Source organism: Lithobates pipiens, unplaced genomic scaffold (genome assembly GCF_037356315.1).
Source record: "Lithobates pipiens isolate NorthernLeopardFrog02 unplaced genomic scaffold, aLitPip1_a1.2 Scaffold_27, whole genome shotgun sequence".
NCBI classification, from domain to species: Eukaryota; Metazoa; Chordata; class Amphibia; order Anura; family Ranidae; genus Lithobates; species Lithobates pipiens.
The window spans coordinates 27,744,417-27,760,584 of NW_027507788.1; the positions used below are offsets into that span (position 1 = coordinate 27,744,417).

Consider the following 16,168-nt stretch of genomic DNA (forward strand, 5'->3'; position numbering starts at 1 on the left):
AGATACGGCACTGCGTTGTTTTAACTGATGACGTTGTACCCAAACAAAATTGATGTCCTTTTTTTCCCACAAATAGAGCTTTCTTTTGGTGGTATTTGGTCATCTCTGTGGTTTTTATTTTTTGCGCTATAAACAAAAAAAAAGCGTCAATTTTGAAAAAAATACGTTTTGTACTTTTTGCTTTAATAAATATCCCCAATTTAAAAAAAAAATAATTTGCTTTGAATCTAGGAGCCAGTTTTTTTTAGAGTGGTATGGATTGTCAGCTCCCGGGGTAAGGCCAGTAATTCTCATCCCCTGACCCTAACTCACAACGGAGCACCCAGTCAATAACTCCAGTGTAACGCTGTTACATCAGGGTTATGGGCTGACCAGAAAGAGTAAGGCTGGCAACAGATGGAACTGGTTGGCTCTGGCAGGTGGCACTGGTTGGCTTAGACAGATGGCACTGGATTGGAACTGGCAGGTGGCACTGGCTTGGGACTGACAGATGGTACTGGTTGGCACTGGCAGGTGGCACTGGTTGGCATGTGGAACTGACAGATGGCATTGGTTGGCACTGGCAGGTGGCACTGATTGGCACTAGCAGGTGACATTGGCAGGTGGCACTGGTTTGGAACTGGCAGGTGGCATTGATTGGCGGTGGCATTGATTGGCACTGGCAGGTGGCACTGGTTGGCGATGGCATGTGACACTGATTGGCGGTGGCAGGTGGCACTGATTGGCAGTGGCACTGGTTGGCACTGGCAGGTGGCACTGATTGGTGGTGGCATTGGTTGGTTGTGGCACTGCTTGTCACTGGCAGGTGGCACTGATTGGTGGGGCACTGGTTGGTGGTAGCAGGTAGCACTGGCAGGTGGCACTGGTAGGCGGTGGCAGATGGCACTGATTGGCGGTGGCAAGTTTCACACTGAGCACTCAGTAACTCTGTGAAACTGACAAGTACAAGTAACAGAGGAGAGAGGAGCTGTCAGAACTGAGCCTAATGTGGGGGGGGGGGGGGGGGTGGGGTGGGACCCGGCTGGGTGTGAAACTGACAATTAACAGAGAGGAGAATCTGTCAGATTTGAGTTTGATGTCGGGGGGTGGGCAGGACCCGGCCGAGGAGGGCGGGACCTGGCCAGGGTGGGCGGGACCCAGCAGTTATCAAGCACCAGCCAGTGATTGGGCTGCTTAAGAAAAGGGAAAGGGTCACATACATGTAGCGGCCCACCCAGATTCCATTGGCTGGTGTTTGATAGCTGCTGGGTCCCGCCCACCCCCGACATCAAGCTCAAATCTGACAGATCCTCCTCTCTCTGTCACTTGTCAGTTTCACACACTCATCGGCTCTGGCAAGCATCAAGTGCCGCACTGAGCGTGGAGAAGGGAGGAGGATGGCGGTCAATGTTAATTCACTGCATGTCTGGGGCATCGGAAGTTATAGTGAGTGGGCTGGTGGCAGCCTAGGCGCCAGGGTGTGATTTCTGGTCGCCATGGCGACCTGGCGCCTGGGGTTTGTCCAGCCCTAGTTTAGGCCGATATGTATTCGTCTACATATTTTTGGTAAAAAAAATCGCAATAAGCGTATATTGATTGGTTTGCGCAAAAGTTACAGCGTCTACAAAATGGATAGATTTATGGCATTTTTGTAATAATTTTTTTACTAGTAATTTGGTGATCAGCAATTTTATTGGGACTGCGACATTATGGCGGACAGATAAGACACTTTTGACACATTTTTGGGATCATTGTCATTTATACAGCGATCAGTCCATAAAAATTCACTGATTACTGTGTAAATGTCACTGACAGGGAAGGGGTTAACACTAGGGGGCGATCAAGGGGTTAATTGTGTTCCCTAGATGTGTTCTAACTGTAGGGGGATGGGAGTGACTGGAGGAAATGACAGATCGTGGTTCCTAGCTAGTAGAAACTCACGATCTGCCTCACAGAATAGGGATTTGTGTGTTTAAACATACACGTCCCTGTTCTGCCTCTTGTGCCCGCGATTGCGCGTGGCCGGCGGTCATCGCGACCGCCGGCCACGGGCATCAGCACCCCCCCAGTGCAGCGGGCGTGCATGTGCCTGCTATCCCGCTTGAAGGGACTGACGTACAACTAGGACGGTTCGTGAGATTGTGCCGACCTGCCGCAGTATAATGATGGCGGCTGGTCGGCAAGCGGTTAATCACCACTTTTTTTTTTTTGCAATATAAGTAAAAAAAAGCGAACCATTTGAAAAAAAAAAAACACTTTTCTGGCGCTTTAAATAGCACTGATTGCTGTATAAATGACAATGGTCCCAAAAATGTCCGATGTGTCCGCCATAATGTAGCAGTCACAATAAAAATCGCTGATCGCCTCCATTACTAGTAAAAAAAAAAAATATTAATAAAAATGCTATAAAACTATCCCCTATTTTGTAAATGCTATAACTTTTGCGCAAATCAATCAATAATCGTTAATTGCGATTTTGTTTTACTAAAAATCTGTAGAAGAGTACGTATCGGCCTAATCTGAGGAAATTATTTTTTTATGTAATAAACAGTCTATATGACCATCTCCTTGGTTCACTTCATGTGTACATTCCACAATGATCCATATCACCATCTTCATTGTTAAATCTGAATCAACTCTTCACCACTTCATGCTTAAGACTACATGCAACTGTGCACACCCTCCACTAGATGGACTCTCACCTTAAAAATACGACCTCTCCCCCCCACCTAAGTTGGGTCACAAAGAGCTTTTGTCCCAACTCGGAGGAATGGACTGGCTCAGGGCTTGCTCCTAGGGACGCGGTGAGCCACCCAGATTCTCCTATAATATTACTCCTGATGTTTATTCTATTCATCCATATGCATATAAAATAGAAAAACCACTGCACATGGTGTCTTATTTAAAAACACATATTTATTAAAACTTTATAAGAATTACACTCACATGCAAAGGGTGCTGTAAAAAAGCACCAGAATGTAACCTGCATATACAATATATACACTTCTCCAATCTCAATGTGTATATTTGAATAATTCTGAGGTGCCTCATTCCTGTAGAGTGGTGAGGTCATATGGCCTTCCCCTACGTGTTACGTCACAGGTTCATGTGGCTTCATTAGGAGGATCTGATTGGACATCAAGACCTCCTATTCTATTTATACTCTCATACGGGCGCCATTTTTTTTGCGGTCCGTAATGTTGTTTGCAGCACCATTTTTTTGGAGTATTGTAATTAACCCATTTTTCCTTACTTTACCTTAATGTTGTTTATTAATACTGAAGCCATTTTACCATAGTTAACATTCTTATCCCTTAATCTATAGGTATGACGTTAGTACGATCTAACCCCATTCTCACCAGATAAGGGGATAATATATATACAGGCATATCCCACTTTGAAGTACACAATGGGGTTTATTTACTAAAGCTGGAAAGTGCAAAATCAGGCTCACTTCTGCATAGAAACCAATGAGCTTCCAGGTTTTATTACCAAAGCTTAATTGAGCAAGCTGGGGTTAGAGGCTCATTGGTTTCTATGCAGAAGTGAGCCTAATTTTGCACCTTCCAGCTTTAGTAAATAAACCCCATTGCGTACTTAAAAGTGGGGTATGCCTGTATATAACTGGACATGCATGTTACTACCTATTACATAAGCCCTGTGTACTTCCCTATATATAGGTTTCCACAAATGTTTGACCATGTAGTGTATTTGTTTAGGTATCTTTTAGCATGGAAGTGTGATTTCTCATCTTTCTATCTGTTCGTCCATCCATCTATCTTCCTATCTGCTCCTCTAAATAAATCTCAAAATTTTGGAACATTCGTTATTTTTCAGAACATACCAGGAATGTCAAGAAAAATAGGATGTACAGAAACGGCATCCCATTGTTCTGAAGAGGAAAACTGCGATCAGAATCTTAATGACATTACCAAAGATGTCACATGCAAATCTCACGCTTGTCATGAAACTGTTAGAAGTCAAGGTGATGAGATTCTGTGTAGCGAGCATGCAAGTAAGTATTTGGCACCTCTCAAAATAACCAAGAAACCTTTGTTCCTGGTTCCTGCGAAAAATAAATAAAGCAAATTGATAATAAAAAAAAAACACAGAATAATTATTGTAATATACACTGCTCAAAAAAATTAAGGGAACACTTTTTAATCAGAGTACCGTATTTATCGGTGTATAACACGCACCGGCGTATAACACGTGCCCCAAGTTTAGGAGGGAATTTAAAAGAAAAAAACTTTTAGGAGGGAAGTTTAAGGAAAAAAACTTACATTTAAATGCCTATCAATGCAGCCTTGTCAGTGTCAATTTCAGCCTTCCATTGCAGCCTTCTCAGTCATTTGCAGCCTTGCCAGTCATTTGCAGCCTCGTTAGTGTGTTTACCGTTTAAAAATGGCGCAGCCGAGATACAGAGCGGAGGTCCTGTGTATCTCGGCAGCGCTCGGTAGTTCTCGGCCGCTCTCTGTGGCCTTCGGGTATTTTCGGCCGCAATCCGCCGTTCTCTGCTATTTTCGACGGCTCTCAGCTATTTTCAGCCACACTCGGCCGTTCTCGGTGGCTTTCGGGTTTCCGAGCCGCCGAGAACAGCCGAAGATAGCCGAAAATACCCGGAAGCCGCAGAGAGCGGCAGAAGGGGATAGAGACAGCGCGGGATCGGCGTATAACACGCACCCCCGATTTCCCCCTGATTTTAGGGCGCAGCCGATTTCCCCCTGATTTTAGGGGGAAAAAGGTACGTGTTATACACCGATAAATACGGTATATCATCAAGTCAGTTAAACTCTTGGAATATCTGATCGGTTAAGTAGCAGAGGAGGTTGGTAATCAGTTTCGGCTGCTTTGGTGTTAATGAAATTCACAACAGGTACACTAGATGGGCAACAATGAGACAGACCTCCCTACTCATCTTTCTGACTGTTTTCTACTAGTTTTTTTTATATCCGCCCAGGACCCAAAAAGTTCTTTAGGTTTGTGTGTATTTGGTAAGTTATATAACTCAGAATAGTAGGATAGAGGAAAAGAGAGAAATAGTCTGGTGACTCTTTAGACAAGTGTCACTCGAAGTGAGATTTTAGAGAATACGTCTCCTCATATCAACTTCAAGGAGAAAACAAAAATGGATGTGTGGTTGGTTATGCTCCAAACAGATTCCACTGTTGGGAGCCATGGGAGGTTATTGCCACAGGGATGGCTATAACTTAAATAACAGACCATGTTGCAATGAAAAGGGTTGAGCAAGAGCCTCCCACGGCTTGGGTGAAGCAATTATATTCAAAGTTATTCATGTACCCCTGCCAGCCATTTAAGTGGTATCATGAAGAAGCTCCAGCATAACAAAAACTTTTTGAACGATAAGAACTATGAAACCATGAGATATTGTATTAACTGTGAAAACCTAAAACTTGGTGAGTTGTAGATGAGTAATATCTCCAAGTCAGATGTGTTGGGGATATGATCGTCTTAGTGGCCTAACGACTGACCTCCACAAGCGGAGCAGGATCTGCCATGTTTTGGCAGCAGCACAACCCGAGCTGGGTGAACAGACGACCCAACCTGAGAGAAGTACATCAAAGTATCGGTTGCTTCTCCGCAATGCAATGCCCCAGACGTTTTAGCAAGAAAAAATACATTCCTGAAAATTGTGTATATAGTTATCAAAATATACAGATAAAGAGGTACTAAATGTTCATAGTCTGACCAACATCTTTGGTTAGTGACCTCTTCGAGTGGTGGGATGATCTTTGTTTAAACTATAAAGTTATCATTGTGTCATCCCGGTTTTGTGCCACAAGATTGGAGAAAAAGTTAAACACAGGCATGGGACAAACAGCATCAAACATGGTATCTTAAGTGGAAAGGGACAATCATTTCAGCAATGGGGGAGGCATTGAGGATGGGGAATGTTGAGGTCTGCCGTTAGGCCTATTGAAGTTAATAGCCAGGTGTCTTTTCCAGAATGAGACCTCTTATAGAATAGCAAAGGGCAATATAGGGCAAAGATTACAAGATCCATTTTTCTGTAGGAAGTCTATGGTGGTGTCGGGTTCGATTAAATGCAGCGGTCAGCCGTGTCATCCTGAGGTAGAGAAATCCTGGGTCATTCAGTGTGAAGAGAGCGGCAGTATGTAGGCTGACATGTGGTCATCTGGTATTTTTCCTGTTATCCGTGATAAAAGGGAGCATAAAGTTAAAGAAGCTGAATGTCAAAGCTCAGAGGACGGTTAAGAGGGAGATGATAGCGGAGTATGGGGAAGGGATGCTCCTTGTAATGGGACACAGAATTCCCTGTACCACTCCAGGAGATCGATCAATGGGAGTTGTAATTGATCGCAGAAGGCAGGAACGTCCTCTGGCATCCTTAGTGTTGTTTGCCCAAAAAACGTAGCATTTAAGGCGAAAGGAAAGAACCAGCAGTTTGGGATCCCTTTTTCTCTCAGGGCAGTGAGCATGGGGCGCATGGCTCGTCTGTTTTGTAGTGTGATGTAAGAGAGATCCTGGAACAAAGAAATGGTGTGTTCATTGAAAAGGATCTGTTCGTTACGCCTGGCTTTGCTCAGAATCTCTTTTTTCAGGGAGAAGCTGTGAAGTCAGCATATAATATCTCTGGGTGGTACTGTGTCTGCAGGACGAGGGTTTAAGGCCCCGTGTGCCCTCACAAATTCAATGTCCGTGTCTTTGGGCCGTTCAAGCAGCCCATTAAAGGCCACCCACAGGGTCTGTTTAATTTTGTTTGGTTTTACCTTCTCTGGGATCCCTCTCACCTTTATATTCTATCTCCGACCACTATTGTCCAGGTCCTCCAGATGTCTGTTAATGAGAATTAGTTGGTTGGCATGTGAAGAAACTGCATGTCAGTTCTCCCGCGATTCCTTTGTAGAGTCAAAAGGGAAGGAAAGCTGGTAATTCTGGTGGCTCCGGCCTGGCCCAGGCGAACTTGGTATGCGGAGATCATAAAGATGGCAGAAGGAAGACCTTGCGATGCACCCAAATCTACTCTCACAGGGTCCAATATTCCATCCTGCCTTACGAAGTCTGAATTTGACGGTTTGGTGGTTGAGACCCACGTTTTGAAGGGTCGTGGCCTCTCGGGGCCAGTCCTGTCCACTCTAGTTAATGCTAGGAATCCGGCTTCCAGCCTCATCTACTACAGAATCTGGAAAGCATATGTTTCCTGGTGTGAATCCAGGGGGTGATATCCTAGAAAGTATGCCATTAGCAGGATTCTTGCCTATCTTCAATTAGGTGTAGAAGTGAAGCTGGCCTTGAGTACTATAAAGGGCCACATCTCGGCCTTGTCAGTATTCTTTCAAAAACCACTTGCCTCTCATTCCCTCTTCTGGGCCTTTGTTCAGGGGGCACTATGCTTGAATCCGTCGGTTAAACCTTCTGTGTGCCCATGGGATTTGAATTTGGTTTTGTCTGTTTTACAGGAACAACCTTTTGAACAATTGCACCATGCTTCTTTAGATCTTTTGACAAAGAAGTTAGCAGCTTTCTTGTAAAGAGCCATGTTTGATTATTCACAAAGACAGGGTGGCATTGCGTCCTCACCCGACTTTTATGCCTAAAGTGTTTTTCGGGATTACATCTGAATCAAGATTTGGTCCTACCGTCCTTTTTTCCAGATCTGCAGTCCACGGAGGAGAAGTTGTTACACTCTTTAGATGTAGTAAGAGCAGTCAGAATCTATCTGCAGGCAACGGCTCAGATACAAAAGACTAATTGTCTATTTATTCTGCCAGAAAACCTCAAAAAGGGCCAGGCAAAAGAAGAAGATTCCCCCTTTTCAGGTTAAAGCGCACTCAACTAGAGCAGTTAGTGCTTTATGGGCAAGGCATCACCAGGCCTCCATGGCTGAGATCTGCAAGGCTGCAACTTGGTCTTTAGCCCATACATTCACTAGAATTTATCTGGTGGATGTAAGAGGGCATGAGGATGCCGCTTTCGGGCACAGCGTGCTGCAGGCAGCAGTATAGTTCCTCTGGTCCGTTGGCGGGCTATATTTTCTGATCTGTGTCTCCCTCCCCTCAATTTGGGCATTGCTATGGGACATCCCACTAAGTAATTTATCAAAGTCTCTGTATCCCGTGATGTATGAACAACAAAATATGATTTTTAAGCTTACAGCTTACCTGTAAAATCCTTTTCTTGGGAATACATCACGGAGCGACACATATGTGAGAGTCTGAGAGGGCAGCACACCCCAATTAAAGTCTTTGAAAAGAAAAAAGTGGAAAGTTCCCCATGGGGCTTTTTAGCAGCAAATAGGAGTCAAATATTTTGTAAAAATCGCAGATTTTTTATTTCAAAAGATGGTTGGAAACAAAACATATATAAAAAATGAATTTAAATATGAGCTCTGGTATACACAAGGTGAGACAAATTAGGCTAGGAGAGGTTATACATCAAGGGTGATACATTGTTACACTTGGAATTGCTCTATCCATTGTATGTAAATGCCCTTAGCAGTCCTATACTTATGCATTTATTGATTTATATTTTCTAGCTTCTAGGGAAAAAGAGTGCAGCAGCACTGATGAAGAGCACAGCAACATGGATGAAGACTGCAGCAACACTGATGAAGAGCACTGCAACATGGATGAAGAGTGCAGCAAAACTGATGAAGAGCACAGCAACACAGATGAAGAGCGCAGCAACAGAGATGAAGAGCGCAGCGACACGAATGAGGGGCACAGCAACGCGGATGAAGAGCACTGCAACGCGGCTGAAGAGCGCAGCAACACTGATGAAGAGCACAGCAACCCAGATGAAGAGCACAGCAAAACTGATGAAGAGCACTGCAACACGGATGAAGAGCGCAGTAACATGGATGAAGAGCACTGCAACACGGATGAAAAGAGCAGAAAAACTGATGAAGAGCACTGCAACACGGATGAAGAGCGCAGCAAAACTGATGAAGAGCACTGCAACATGGATGAAGAGCGCAGCAACATGGATGAAGAGCGCAGCAACACGGATGAAGAGTGCAGCAACACGAATGAAGAGCGCAGCAACACGGATGAAGAGCACTGCAATGGGTACAATTTAAGAAGCAAAAAAAGAATAATGTACACGGAACTGAATGACTTACAGGATGACGACTTCTTGTGTAAGTTTACTTAATTAACTTTTTTCATTTAGGCCCCTTTAACACGATCGGTCTGCTTGGATCCGCCTGTTCGTTTTTCAGGCGGATTCCAAATGGGCCACCCATTGACGTCTATGGGCAGGCTAGTGTCAGCAGATATGTATGTGTCTGGCACCTGCCTGCCATCCGATCCAACAAGATCTGCTCAAAACAGACGGATGGCGATACTTTTGCCATCCATCCAGTGGATTGGATCGGATGAAAACAGACAGGTTGTCCGCATTTTTATCTGATCTCCCATAGAGGACAGCGGGGCTCTGACAGGACCGTCCCTGCACAATGAGCAGAGATGGACCTGTCATCTGCCTGCTTACCGGAGATCAAAAAGATAAAAATAAAAGTAAATAAAATACCCGGATTTGATGGCTTTCACCCATGGGTTCTCAAAGAGCTGAGCTTTGTTATGTCAATGCCATTCTTTCTAATTTGTAGAGAGTCTTTAATGACTGCAATAGTACCACACATGACTAACGTGTAAGGTAAAGTCTACAGGCTTGGTCAATTCAGTATTCAGAGAAAAGTGAATAATGAGTCATGCTCTGAATGGTCTAAAGGCAGGGGTAGGCAACCTTTCAGAGGCTGAGATCTACCTGGACAACATGGAGGAAATAAAAGAGCCCCCAATAAACAGCGGCATGAAGGAGACATAGTGGGGTTGATATACTAAAACTGGAAAGTGCAAAATCTGGTGCACCTGTGCACAGAAACCAATCGGCTTCCAGGTTTTATTGTCAAAGCTTAATTGAACAAGCTGAAGTTAGAAGCTGATTGGCTACCATGCAGAGCTGCACCAAACTTTGCACTCTCCAGTTTTAGTAGATCAATCCCAGTGTGTCACAGTAATGTCCTCTGCTCTCTGCATACCACCCATCCCCACTGTAGTGTCCTCTACCCCCACCCCCCCATTGCAGTGCCCTCTGCCCCCCCCCCCCCCCCAATATGGTGTCCCCTGCCCCTTAACATCAACCATCCTTCCCCCACTGCATTGTCTTCTGCCATTCTTCCCTCAACCCCAGGGGGGGCACATCACCTACCCCCCCGTCTCTTCTTTCCCCTTCACATTATCCTCCCGCCCACAGCAATATCCTCTGGCCCCTGCACATCACACCCCCCCGACACTATCCATACTGCCCCCACCCCCACATACCAGTGTCCACTGCCCCCTTCTCCCCCCCCCCCCCACTGTAGAGTCCTCGGCCCCTCTGCCCCTTTCTCCCCCCACTGTAGTGTCCTCTGCCCCTTTCTCCCCCCACTGTAGTGTCCTCAGTCCCTCTGCCCCTTTCTCCCTCCACTATAGTGTCCTTGGCCCCTTTCTCCCCCCAGTGTAGTGTCCTCGGCCCCTCTGTCCCTCCTATACCAGTGTCCTCTGCCCCCTTCTCCCTCCACTGCAGTGTCCTCTCCCCCTCCTATACCAGTGTCCTCTGCCCCTTTCTCCCCCCCACCGTAGTATTCTCATCCCCTCTGCTCCGCTCACCACCACATAGTCTCCTGTGCTCCATCCTCCTAAGCATTCTCCTTCCTGACAGCATGTGTACAACAGAGCAGTGAGTGGAAGGCAGCACAATACTGAATGAAGGATGGGAGCTGCTGGACTTAACTTTTCATAGTAACAAGCTGGTGATTGGTTGCTAGGACCGTCTAGCATCCTGCTGGTTAACTTGAAAGGTTAACTGAGCTCCTGCCCTCCATCCAGTACTCTCCTGCCTCCTGCTCTGTGATGAAGATGAGAGTGATGTTCACCTGGGAACTACTTTGTTGCATCTTCCTAGGTGCTGTCTAAGGTTAGCTTTGCGGATGGATAGGGTATGCCCCACCTCCTATGGCCATCCGACAACACAGCTAGCAAGGAGGCAGCTGCTTCAACAGATGTCATTTTTGTTTCTCCAAGCACTTACCTGAGACAAGCTCCTCACAAGGAATTTACGGGAAGGGGGAGCATGTCTGCTAAAATGCTCCAAGCGCGCAAGCAAGTGTTGGACATGAAAAAAAATGCTGTTTGTCAAATATGCCCTGTCCTTGCTTACATTGTATTCAGATAGCCGAGTGGGGATAGTGGGTCACCCTGTCCACCCTATCAGCTAGCCATAGACAGCAGCTGGGACCAAGTACTACACGTTCATCCCCTGGGGAACAGAACACATTACCAAATTCAAAGTGGACATGAGTCTGTTGTTAAATTTTTTATATATGCCTCATATCTTTTCTTCCTTCTCTAGTTTGTGAAGAATGTCAGGATTTTTTCCTTGATGAATGTAAAAAACATGGTGCCCCAGTATTCATTGCTGACTCCATCGTTAAATTGGGAACAGAGCACCGAGCTGAACTTACACTTCCACCTTCACTGAGTATCAGAATTTCTGGGATTCCACGTGCTGGTTCAGGAGTTTGGAATGAAGGGGATATTATCCCAAAAGGAACACATTTTGGACCTTTTGAAGGAACTCCAACTGGTGATGAAACAGCTTCTTCTAGTGGCTACGCCTGGAGGGTTAGAAGCTTAATTAAGTTACGAAAATCAACTTGTGTTTTTTTGGGGGTTGTGTTAGTCTAGAGAAGTTATTCTCCACCAGGGTTGGGTGGAACCCTAGAGTTCCTACAGAGGTTGCTAGGGGTTTCCTTGAGCTGTGACTGTGTCATGTACATTGGTTGGAAGCCACAGTGATGAGAGGTCTTCCCTTAAGGATCTGGTCCAAGCAGCCTGAATGTATTGACAGACGTACAAGGCTCAAAGAAGCACTGATGCTAGTAGCTTGGTAGCAGGTGACTGCCACAGATAGATACGGCGAGGCAGCAAGGTACAGTAGCAGGCCGAGGTCAATACCAGGGAGGCAGTAGGCCGAGGTCAGTACCAGGGAAGCAGGCAGAGCAAGGTCCAGTAGCAGGCCAAGATCAGTACTAGGGAAGCAGACAGAGCAAGGTCCAGGAGCAGGCTGAGGTCAGTACCAGGGAGGAAGGCAGAGCAAGGTACAGTAGCAGGCCAAGGTCACTTCCAGGGACTCAGACAGAGCAAAGTCCAGGAGCAGGCTGAGGTCAGTACCAGGGAGGCAGGCAGAGCGAGGTCCAGTAGCAGGCTGAGATCAGTACCAGGGAGGCAGGCAGAGCAAGGTCCAGTAGCTGGCCTAGGTCAGTAACAGGTAAGCAGGCAGAGCAAGGTCCAGAAACAGGATCAGATCAGTACCAGAGAAGCAGGCAGAGCAAGGTCCAGAAGCAGGCTGAAGTCAGTACCAGGGAGACAGGTAGAGCTAGGTCCGGTAGCAGGCAGAGATCAGTGCCAGGGAGGCAGGCAGACCTAGGTCCAGTAGCAGGTCGAGGTCAGTACCAAGGAAGCAGGCAGAGCAAGGTCCAGTAGCAGGCAGAAGTCAGTACCAGGGAAGCAGACAGAGTGAGGCTCAGTAACAGGCTGCGGTCAGTACCATGGAAGCAGACAGAGAATAGTCAGAGGCAAGCCGAGGATAGTATCCAGAATTCACAGAGCAAGGTCAGGAACAAGCCAGGGTCAGCAATGGAAGATCAATGAACAAAAGAAGGAACACAGGTCACAGGAAAACTGAAGAACATCCAGCAAATAACACACACCAGGATCTCATTTAAATAGTCAATTTGGTGCACTCTGAACATTAGCCCGAGCTCATCTGTGTGCTGATACATGTGCACAAGCCTTAGCTGCACTGGAATGAGCATTAGTATTGTCTCCCGACAGGCTGCTGCTTGACCTCCCATTGGATAGTTCCTGTATAGTTTCAGGGCCAGTGCCACTGAAGAACTCATTGGCGTTACACAAATGATCTTCATAGCTATCAGTAATGCCGTGTACATCGAAATTTCGCCCACAAAAGACCGAAGAGAGTTTTTTTGTCTGAAAATGCGACCATTCGTATGCTCCATCGGTCTTTTGCTGGCCGAATTCCAGCCAGCAAAAGTTTGAGAGCATGCTTTAAATTTTTCCGTCAGGAAAAGTTCCTATCTGAAAATGCGATCGTCTGTGGCAATTCCCACGTGCAAATTTCCTACGCATGCTCGAAAACAATTTGACACATGCTCGGAACCATTGAACTTGATTTTCCCGGCTCGTCGTAGTGTTGTACGTCACTGCGTTGTACGTGCCTACGTCATTATGACCTTGACGGTCGTAATCTCAGCAAACTTTTGCGTGACCGTGTGTATGCAAGACAAACTTGAGCAGAATCCAGTTGGAAAAGCCGTCATATCTTTTTCCAATGAGAAATCCGATCGTGTGTACCACCACTATAGGGAGGCTTTGTTCCTACAGGCCTTCAGTGTAAGGGGTATTAGCTTATTGACCTTCCATTGGATAGTTACTGCATAGTTCCAAGGCTAATGCCACCTACACACCTCTACCTCTAATGCCCCGTACACACAAGAGGGATTAAGTCTGACAGACCTCCAAAGGAGTTCCGACGGAGTTCTGGCGGACTTTTCGACCGAACGGACTTGACCACACACCATCACACCAAACTCCGACGGAGTCGAACGTGATGACGTACGACTGGATTCGACGTAGGAAGTTCATAGACAGTAGCCAATAGCTGCCCTAGCGTCGGTTTTAGTCCGTCGGAGTAGCACACACACGAGCGAATTATTCGAAGGGGACCGGGTCCGGCGGAGTTCCGTCGGGAAAATTTGAAGCATGCTTCATTTCTAAAGTCCGTCAGACTTTAGCGAAGCTAAAGTCCGTTGCAGCCCACACACGATCGGATAGTCTGACGGACTCAGTCCGTCGGAGTTTGGATGTCAAAAAGTCCGCTCGTGTGTACGGGGCATAAGAGTGACATATTGACCGCCACTGTAAGGGGAGGGGGGTTCTTACCATTGGTCACCTATGTATGGGGCATTTTTTTCCCACTGAACCCTAATAAATTGGTTTTAGATAGGGTTCCCTGAGACCTGAATATTATTTCAAGGGATCCTCGAGAAAAGGCCTAGAGATTGTTTACCTGATAACCTAGTTTATATTTATTTAGATACTAGACAGTCGGATCAACAGAATATATAAAGAAGCTTACACCAATCATAGCAGCAAAGGGGCAAAAATGTAAAGTGGCAGCAGCAGCGGCCCATAATGCAGGGCGCAGGGGCGCTACTCCCCTATCGGACGCATAGGTTTCAATGGGGTCTTTTTTTCTTTTTTTTTGAAGCGCATGATTAGAGCCCTAATTAGAGCTCTAATTGATTAGATTAGATTATTATTAATTATGATTATAATTAATTATTAATTAATTAATGATTAGAGCTCTAATTGGTTTAAAAAAAGGGTGGGCTCGGGGCGCAGTGAGCCCACCCACTTGTGTGACAATAGCGAATTAATATTTACTATTGTCTTCCTCATTCTCCTCCTGGCCAATCAGTAAGCCTGATTGGCCAGGGAGTCTTAGGTAGGGGGAGGGGGTGTTAGTTTGCCGCTGCCCCCCCCCCCCCCCAAAAAAAAAAAAAGATTATTGAGCACCAGCGTCCACAGGCCAACAGTATTTCAGGTATATTTACTGGCAGAAACTTTTTCAAAGTATATTTATGCCTTCAAAGGACTGCTACGGAGATTCTCCCCCAACCCTGCCATGTGTGACTTTCTGTGAGCCAATCTGGGAAACCCGGGCTGCTAGCTGTCACCAGTGTTCACATTATCCAGGCCTGTTAAGCTAGCATCCTATACAGGACAAGTCTTTAAAGCGGAGCTCCATTCTCCTTCAGAAAAAAATAAAAGTCAGCAGCTACAAATACTGCATTTTCTTGGAAAAAAATACACTTTTTTGAATTAAATAATAAGACTGCTGACTTTTAATATTAGAACACTTACCTGTCCAGCGATGTCCTCACCTGAGCTGATTTTCCATTGGCTCTTGGGTAATGCCGCCGCTATTGCTTGTAAGCGAAACCAGCAGTGAAGCCTTGCAGCGAGATCTCCCGGAAGCGGGTACCTATCAAGAACAGGTACCCGCTCCCCCTCCTCCCCAAAAGGTGCCAAATGTGGCACCGGAGGGGGGAAGGAGGCAGATAAGAGGAGCTTCCACTTTTGGGTGGAGCTCCGCTTTAAAGTTTTAGGCATTCGATTGCAGCCATTTTAACACATTTTTTAAAGCAATACGTTTACTAAATACTTCCTAATATATTATTTTTACATCAACTTAGATTACTCAAGGAAAAGACCAGTATGCATACATTGATGCAACAGATGAACAGAATTCTAATTGGTTGAGGTGAGTTGTATACATTAAGGCTTCTTTCTGTTGTTTTTTTTTCCTGATTTTACAATGTAAGAAATACCCAAGTGGCAAAGCTCCTGACCTTCAAGTGTATGTCAAGCCAAAACATTTTTATCATCTAGTCCATTAACCGCTTGCCGACCAGCCACCGTCATTTTACTGCGGCAGGTCGGCACAACCCCACGAACCGTCGTAGCTATACATCGGCTCACGGGACCGGATAGCAGGTACACGCCCGCTGCACAGCGGGGGTGCTGATGCTCGTGGCCGACAGTCGCGATGACCATCGGCTACGAGCGATAGCGGGCACGAGTGGCAGAACAGGGACGTGTATATGTAAACAAACAAATACCATGATCCGTCATTTCCTCTAGTCAGTCCCCTCCAACTTCAGTTAGAACACACACGAGGGAACACAGTTAACCCCGTGATCGCCCCCTAGTGTTAACCTCTTCCCTGCCAGTGACATTTTTACAGTAATCAGTGGATTTTTATAGCACTGATCACTGTATAAATGCCAACTAAAATAATACGCATTAGAAAAAAAAACAATTTGATATAAATGAAATTTGTCATGAATGCACAGAAAAAATAAAATAAAAAATAGACCAGAGTTCTGTGTCAGTTAGCTACAGAGGCTTATTCTCAAATCCAGAGCCATGGCACAACTTTCGATGTTCCAGGTCTCTGAAACTTCACTTGATGAGAAACACCATTTGGGGTTGGTATATACTGTATGGGATTTACTTAGCTTTGCTTTGAAGTGCTGACCGCAGTACACTGATCTATATTTTGTGGGTTACTCTCAGTC

At 45.8% G+C, this 16,168-nt stretch overlaps 1 protein-coding gene across 1 annotated transcript in view; it reads left to right on the forward strand.

Annotated features, from left to right (window-relative positions):
* Positions 1–16,168, forward strand: part of LOC143932926 (uncharacterized) — a 50,411-nt gene that overhangs the window by 17,047 nt on the left and 17,196 nt on the right. Inside the window, exons 4-7 of the mRNA XM_077455864.1 lie at positions 3,817–3,994; positions 8,498–9,100; positions 11,356–11,627; positions 15,284–15,351. Coding sequence (XP_077311990.1) covers positions 3,817–3,994; positions 8,498–9,100; positions 11,356–11,627; positions 15,284–15,351 — 1,121 coding nt within the window. The remainder of the gene's footprint in view (positions 1–3,816; positions 3,995–8,497; positions 9,101–11,355; positions 11,628–15,283; positions 15,352–16,168) is intronic.